Source organism: Haemorhous mexicanus, chromosome 1, assembly GCF_027477595.1.
Source record: "Haemorhous mexicanus isolate bHaeMex1 chromosome 1, bHaeMex1.pri, whole genome shotgun sequence".
In the NCBI taxonomy this organism is placed as follows: domain Eukaryota; kingdom Metazoa; phylum Chordata; class Aves; order Passeriformes; family Fringillidae; genus Haemorhous; species Haemorhous mexicanus.
This window is the reverse complement of record NC_082341.1, coordinates 119,909,879-119,917,815: the sequence shown is the minus strand read 5'-3', so window position 1 is coordinate 119,917,815 and position 7,937 is coordinate 119,909,879. Positions and strand designations below refer to the sequence as shown.

At 46.4% G+C, this 7,937-nt stretch overlaps 1 protein-coding gene across 1 annotated transcript; it reads left to right on the top strand.

Moving 5' to 3' along the window:
- The first annotated feature begins 2,010 nt into the window (after nt 1–2,010).
- Nucleotides 2,011–6,734, top strand: PENK (proenkephalin). The gene is made up of 3 exons (XM_059860948.1): nt 2,011–2,207; nt 2,706–2,847; nt 5,752–6,734. The coding sequence occupies exons 2-3, from the start codon at nt 2,710–2,712 to the stop codon at nt 6,415–6,417; spliced, it is 804 nt and encodes a 267-aa protein (XP_059716931.1). The 5' UTR covers nt 2,011–2,207; nt 2,706–2,709; the 3' UTR covers nt 6,418–6,734.
- Nucleotides 6,735–7,937: the final 1,203 nt, after the last annotated feature.

The following is a 7,937-nucleotide window of genomic DNA, read 5'->3' as shown; positions in this document are numbered from 1 at the left end:
TCAGCCCAGGGACAAGGCATGTGTGCTGCTGGAGGGACAGTCATGACACTACTGGGCTGTCTGTCCTGTCACACCATGCTGACTATCAGAGTGCAAGCCAATAAATGATGGCAGAGCTGAGAGTCAGTAAGTGACCCAGAGGACTGCTCTGATGATGTCCATCTCAAAAAGCTCTGCGTGTACTGAGCAACTTTACAGCAAAGGAGACATCAAATGTGTCACTTCTGGAATTAGTCAGTGCTTCCCTAACCAACTCAGGAACAAACTTGAAAGCAATCCTGCTGATTCAGTGGCATAGCAATTTGCTCATTGTTCCAAATGTAGATCCCTCACATGCTAACATAAATATACCCACTGGGATGATTTTTTAAATGTCTACCTCTTCTCTTGAGGGTTCACTTACAAAGTTGGCTGATATTACTGCATAAACAGAGAGCCTGATTCTCTTCTCACACACACTGATTATAGGCAAGAGCAATGCCTTTGGCTTGAATGGATGTATTTCTGAAAATCCACACATTCATTTGAGCATCCTTAACCTGAGTCTAATAGTTGATGTAAAGACAAGGCAGCAAAAAATCACAGTTTTCATACAGTAATAGTATTGGATTTCCTCTTACTTCTAAAGGATAAAGATCTGGCTGTATCTTAGTGAGTGTGTGGCATCAATGTACTGCAGCATCAGGAAAGGCAAATGAGACCTGGGGAGGTATAAATTGAGGTGTCTTCTTCCTCCAGGGAACATAATTACCCATTATTGTCCTAATGAAATTTCAGCTGACATACTGTGTTCTGTTCCCATCACTCAGGCACAGAAATTATGAACTCCAACCAAAGCAAATGCAGAGCAGAACATTCACATGACATCTTAGACTGATGAAGAGCACAGCTCGTTCACTTCTGCAAAATGAGAACTATAGAGAATAATCCCACTCCAGAAACACACTAGCATGAGAGGAAATGCTCTTTTTACTGAAGAACCATGTGGGAAAAAAATCAAGTTAATATAGATAGACCAGCCACAAATAATTTGGGGCTGGAAGTAGAAGTTGGCATCTGACAGTCAAAGAAATGCAGCTGAGCATAGGTGGGACAGAGCCCTCTACAAACAAGAGGTGTCAGGGATCAGCGTCATTGCTTTATGCCTGTTCCGCAAGATGTCAGTCAGAGCACAACAGTGAGCAGCCCTTGCTGCTGGGCTTGAGAGCCTTGTAGGGGTGCTTGGAAGGTTTGCTTGTCTCTGGTTCATTCCTATTTGTGTTTTCCTGAGCACCAAAATTGTGACAACAATGCAAATCTACCCACACTAGTGAATTCCAGCAGTTACAAATATAAACCCTTGTCTTCTTCCTTGATCTAATAAATTCTGCTTCCCCCAAACGGTTTTACACCTGAGGCTCAGGGAGAGAGGCAGAAGACGGGCAGACGAGAGAGTGAAAGAACTCTCAGCACCACCAGCTTGGGGGCTTGGCGGAGTAGCAGAGAGGGAGGAAACAAAGAAGGATAGAATTAAAAACAAACCAAAAAAAAAAAAAAAAGCCCAACAAAAAACAACCCCATACCAAACATTCTCAAACCCAGTCCCACTCTCCGCGTTGTGCGAAGCTCTTTCGGGAGCCTGCCTCCGCTGCCCCGGGGAATGGGGTTACCCCCGAGGGGCTGCCGCAGCCTCGGGGCGCCTTTCCCGGTCCCTCACGCCCACCCCCGCATGACTCACACGCTGTCTCATTCCCCGCCCCCCCCCCCCCCGGTGAAAACTTCCCCCGGTAACTTTCGCGGGGCCGGTTCCCCGCTCCCCCCTCCCCAATGGCAGGGGCACACACACCCCCTCATCCCAAGCCCCGCTGGAGTCACGGACGGCGGGGCGGTGGTGCCGGGGGGGATGTCGTAGTCGCCGCGTCAGCGGGAGCCCGACGGCGATTGGGGGAGGCCGCCTTCTCCCCGCGGTCACGAATTATAAAGTGCCGCCGCCGCCGCCCGCACACGCTCCGCAGCGGCGCGCCCGGCCCCGGCAGCGGGCTCGGCTCGGCGCCCCCCGAGCTGCCCTCGCTGGAGCTGCCAGCAGTCCCGCCTGTGCCTGCCTCCCCCGGGGCTTCTCCGGAGGCTGCTCGGTCTCGCTATAAATATTAGTGGCTCCGACGCCGAGATTTCAACAAGGCGCGGCTTCTTTCTCGGCAACTCCCGGGAGCCCCGAGGGCAGCGTGTGTGTGAGTGAGGGAGCTGCTCTGCCCGCGGCCGGGACCGAGGGAGGGCCGGGGCGGCTCTGCCGGGGCTGGTGCCGGTGTCGGGGAGGCTGCTCGGGTAGTCCCGGTGGGAAACTCATCCCGGTAGGGGCCGGGATCCCGTCCGTCCCGCTCCGCGGTGCGTCCCTTCTCTCCCTGTGGTGCCGGCTTTTGCAGGCAGGGAGGGATAAAGTGTTTGGGGACGAGCCCTGTCACCAAACGGGATCTTCTGGGCGCTCCATCCTCCGGGTCCGCTCCCGTTCCGAACGCAGGTCAGTTGCCTTGCAGCTGCCAAGCGCCCGCTTAGTTAAAGCTCCCGCTTACCTCGCAAGCGCAACCACCCGGGCTCTAAAAAGCGTGAGTTTAGCGGAGCTGGTTTGAACCCTTTCACGCCGCCTTTTCCTTCTCCGAGGCTGGGGGGGAGGCCGTGCCAGGGGTGGGAGCGGGAGGAGGCGGCTGCCGGCTGACCTCTCCTTCTCGCAGCCCCATGGCGTTGCTCCTGAGACTCGGCTGCTCGCTGCTGGCCCTCAGCACCTGCCTGCTCCCGAGGGCGCTGGCCGACTGCGGCCGCGACTGCGCCGCCTGCGCCTACCACCTGGGACCCCGCGCCGGCATCCATCCCCTGGTAAGCGGCACCGGGGCCGGGAACGCCTCCGCGCCCCGGAATCCCCGCGGCCGGGCCGCTTCTCCCCTAACTTTGAAGGGAAGAAAGGGGGAGCGGGGAAAAACAGCGAAATAAGAAAAGTAAATCGTGGGGGAAGTGACTGGGGTCCCTTGGAAGACCCTTTTTCTGAAGAGGGGAGAGAGGGAGAAGCGGGTTTAGGGGCGCTGGGCAGAGGGCGAGGAGCGAGCGCTCATACAAACCCAGAGAGCCCCGAGGAGCGCCCCCAGCCCGCCCGTCCCTCCCGATGCCCGACGGCGAGCGACGGCCTTCGGGGACAGGGATGGGGACAAACGGCACCGCCGAGCAGCCCCGCGGGGAGCCAGGAAAAGGCCGAATGAAAACATAAGGAGGAAGGGAAATCCGACCCCAGAGGGTATCTCTGCCAGGGAAGGAGGGGTCGCTGCCCCTCCAGGGCATTCCAGCACCGACAGGACGGGAGGAAGCCGAGCAGAACGGGAGGGAGGGTCCTGACCCGGTCCCGACCCTTGTCTGCTGGCTCCATTGTAAGATGAGCTCTCTCCGGGCAGGACGGCTGTCGAGCTGAAAAGAACTGCCTAAAATCTCACTTAAAAAAAAAAGTGGGTTTAAAGCCTATTTGAGTAGCAGTACCTTCGCTGTTTCTCCTCTCTGCACGGTGCTGCACAGCGTTAGGAATATGCCTGTGGAAGATGCTGGCTTCTTAGACAAATCGTGCTAAGTCCGGAATGATGGGGATTGGGGGGTGGGGGTTATCTGTAATTTTTATGGTGTTGAAATAATTTTAAAGAATAGTCATAGAGCCAATTCAACTTGAAATTTAAAGATCGGGGGTCGGTGGAAGTCTGGGGTCCCTCAGCCCTTCCTGAAGAAGGTGAGAACTCTGGCTGCCAAGTACTTTGCCAGTGGCATTGGTTGTTCCTGACCTCAAACACACACACATTGAGGCATCATGCTCTCGGCACATATAAATGATCTTAAAAATTTGTTCCTCTTATGTCACTGGTTACTTGGGCTCATGCAAAAGGAAGGACTTGTCTTTCTAGCCTGACACAGAATTAGGAACCACTGAGTACTTCTACTTACTCCTAAAGCTCAAGAGCTCCTAACCATAGCAGCCTCAGAAGGGCAATATTATTTGGACAGCTGGCCAAACAGTTCTCTCTACTTTTTTCTTTTTTTTTTTCTCTCTGCTTACATTAGCTTTCAATCAAACTTTAGCTTTAATGTCAACTAGGGTAAAAAAAGTGGTAGTTTGCCCTTTTGGAGGGAGGGCTTTTCAGAGTATATATTCTGCATGTCTATTTTGACAGTCTGTCTTGCACACCTTCAGCAGTCATTAAAGAAAGAATTGAAGTTCTGTTCTGTAAGAATGTTTATTAACTAAATAGGTAAAGAAGCAATGCAGCATAGCTTGTATTTGTCAAACATGTACGAACAATTCTTGGAAACTATTGTTTCTAGGTATTAATATCTAGTAACATAATAACTGAATTTATTACACTGTATTTGTTAGATATGAGACATTTCACACTGTACCTGGTCACTTACACTTATGAAGTATGCTCATATGACAATAGGAGGTTATTAAAACTAACTGAGAAAGGGACAGACCTATTCTTGCTTTGATTTAGAGCAATTCCAAAGTCAGACTGAAGCTGAAATCTTACTCGCTTTACAGCATGACTGTAATATATAGTAATAAGCATGTGGTGCCAGTTAAATTATTGTATTACAAAATATATAAATCCCTTTAATTTTCTTGTGATCATACCAAAAAAGTCAAATTTCTTAGAGTAAAGTGAGGCTGAAGAGACAGACTGTGCAGTGGGCAATAAGCTATCAGAGCTGTGCTGGAGTCTAATTTCACATTTTAAAGTATGTTAGGATCCTTAGAACACATCATCTATAGTCAGAATGAGTGTTTCTCTTCTTGAAAATATTGATGGTTTTTCTTTACCTATTCTGGTATGAAAACCACAGGCAAGAAGAAAAAACACTGGAATCACCTTGTTTTACAACTGAAGGGTATGGCTGCACAAGAACTAAATTTCCCTGACACAGGAGAGATTATAGTAGCTAATATCCATGTTATTATCATCGCAAGACAGGTTATGAGATATGCATAAGGTACTGAAAGCTTTTTTTGTGCTATAGCCTGACAATTTTTCAATACAGTCAGAAACAATACAGCTTAGGATTTTTTTTTCTGTCTCTTTGATGGTCACTGCTTTCCAGCTAGCAAAAATGGAGCTTTGATCCTGCCCTAAGAAAGCCTGTATTTCCACATTTCTATTGGTACATGTTGGAATGATCTGTTCCACAATGAGAGACAAGTGGCAACACACAGCCTTTAAAACTATGCAGTGTATTGAAGATACTGAACAGTGCAGTACAGCTGGCTTCTTTGCAATGACCATGCTGTGCAGCTTTTCCAAAGTTTCTGTATGATACTTATAATTATGAAGATTGAGTACCTTTCTACACTTGCATTATGAAGCAAACCACAATTGGTTTTTAGCTTCCCAGTAGTAAATTTTAAAAAATAAATCATTACTCACACGAGTTTAAGGGAGATAGAGGAACTGTACTTCTGGGTTCCTTTGAAACAGAAGCCTAGTGGCAACCTTGACATTGAGGACCCACAATTCATATTACCTGGTAGTCTGTCTCCTATAGTGGAGGCTACCTTGTCCTTCAGAGAGGGACATAAAGAATTTCAAAACAGACAGGTACCAAACAAGTTGTTCCCAAAGAGCGTTTCTTCCAAGCCACTCACAAAGAGAGGCTCGCTCGTGCTCTTTTATAAACAAGTAAATCTAAGATAAGGTCGTAGCGAGGTGATAGTTGCTATCAAATAATTCTCAGCAAACCACATCCATTTTTCAGGCATGTACACTAGAATGTGAAGGAAAACTGCCTTCTGCCAAAGCCTGGGAGACCTGCAAGGAGCTCTTGCAACTGGCAAAGGTGGATCTTTCTGAGGATGGCAACATTGCTCCAGGAGACAAGAAAGAGCTGGATGAGAACCATTTGCTTGCAAAGAAGTACGGAGGCTTCATGAAAAGATACGGGGGTTTCATGAAGAAAATGGATGAGCTCTATCGGGCAGAACCAGAGGATGAAGCTAATGGAGGAGAAATCCTGGCTAAGAGGTATGGAGGGTTTATGAAGAAAGACTCAGATGATGATGCCCTTGCCAACTCCTCTGATCTGCTGAAGGAGCTTCTAGGAACAGGGGATAACCCCGACGCGGCACGCTATCGAGAGGTAAATGAAAATGACGGCGATGTCAGCAAAAGGTACGGAGGCTTCATGAGAAGCACAAAGCGCAGCCCTGAATTGGAAGATGAGGCCAAAGAGCTGCAAAAGAGATACGGTGGCTTCATGAGAAGAGTGGGCAGGCCAGAGTGGTGGCTGGATTACCAGAAACGATATGGTGGGTTCCTTAAGCGCTTTGCCGACTCCATTCTCCCTTCAGAAGAAGATGGGGAAACTTATTCCAAAGAAGTCCCAGAGATGGAAAAGAGATATGGTGGTTTTATGAGATTTTAATACCTTTCCCTTTATCCCTTTTGTCCTAAATGAGAAAGACTGCCTTATTTGTCATAACTTATTGTAACGTGTTGCTTGTACTGTACAGTTTTTTACTGTCCTTGGTTAATGATGCAAACTGCGATTTGTTGTTTCAGGTTCTGTGTTCTTTCAAGTCAAATAACTACTTTCTGGTTTAGTCAAGTTTCAGTCTGTATTGTAATTTCCATGCTAGAACTATTTTGATTACTGTATTCGTTTTCTTTAAAGAGGAACTACATCTACAGTAGAGTTGCTTAACTGTACATACAATAAATTCTTCATCCTAACTGCAAAAATTCTGAAGTGCTATTTTTTCTCTGTCATTTAATCAAATATCATCTCAATTTTTCTTTAAGCCATCAGAGCAATAATAACGTTTTTTTCCAGAATTACAGAATTAGTAGTGCACACACAACAGCTTAAATATACTTTTGTCTTTAGTTTCCTGTTTCTTAGAACACTAAAATAATAAATAATTTTAATCAGTTAACAGAATAAATATTTAAAGCCTAAATTTATAATTCACAGTGTTAAACAATTGACATTAAAAAAAAGAAAAATCACAAATGTATTTGACTTTAGGCACTAAAATAATTTCTCCAGTGTACAACACAGTTATATGCCTGATTAGTTACATCTTTGATATACATCCACTACAGGGTTGTATACTTGGCCTTAAAATAATAAACACTAATTTAAAAAGTGGTGAGGTAGTTTGTGCAAAATAAACATGATCCAAAACTGCATAAAAATACCTGATTTTGCAGGGCACCTGACAAATGTTTTTCCACAGGATAGTTTTGTGATTGATTCCTCAGCTGCTATAAATCACTTTGGCACAACTGAAATATAGGAAAGTGCTGGTCCTACCTCTCCGTTTCAAACAAAGGCAGTATAAGTAAATCTGAGAACAAACAGAAAAGCCAACACTAACACTGTAGATCCTTTGCAATTTACACACGCGGTGCTTATGTCAAAGGCCAGATCCCACCCCAGTGTACAACTCCTTCCATAATTCTGACTGTCCCCCTCTATTCCTAGTCTGTGAGCAGTTTTCCCCCACCTACTATTAGTTACTGGTCACTTCCCACCTAAACGAACATGATGAAAATTGCCTTGACCACAGCACTGCCTAAAACCCCCCGTGACTCTGCTTTCAATATCTGTATCTCAGTTTTGCACAGTACTAGCTAATTACAAAAAGGGAAAATTAATGGTCTGACTTTTCTTTAATTTCAAGGCAATGGGATTGCCTTGGTGCTCATGGCTTGTAAAAATTAGGATGTATTTCAAAATGCACTTGAAGGCCTCATCGTATACAATTAGTTATTATGATTTTAGGCTTGGCCCTTAGAGGATGGTATAGGTGGTCTGAAGTGGTCAAAATCCTGCTGAAGGCTGGCTAAAGTGTAAGGCTTTCCTTTTCCTTCAATAAAAATCAGGGCACCTATTTTACTGCTGTACAGAACTGATAGTACAAAATTTGTAAATCCAGAAAG

Bases quoted from the DNA above. Each gene is read 5' to 3' on its own strand.
- PENK (XM_059860948.1), top strand. From the start codon at position 2,710: ATGGCGTTGCTCCTGAGACTCGGCTGCTCGCTGCTGGCCCTCAGCACC. The intron at 2,848-5,751 runs GTAAGCGGCACC...TCCATTTTTCAG, and splicing joins GCGCCGGCATCCATCCCCTG to GCATGTACACTAGAATGTGA.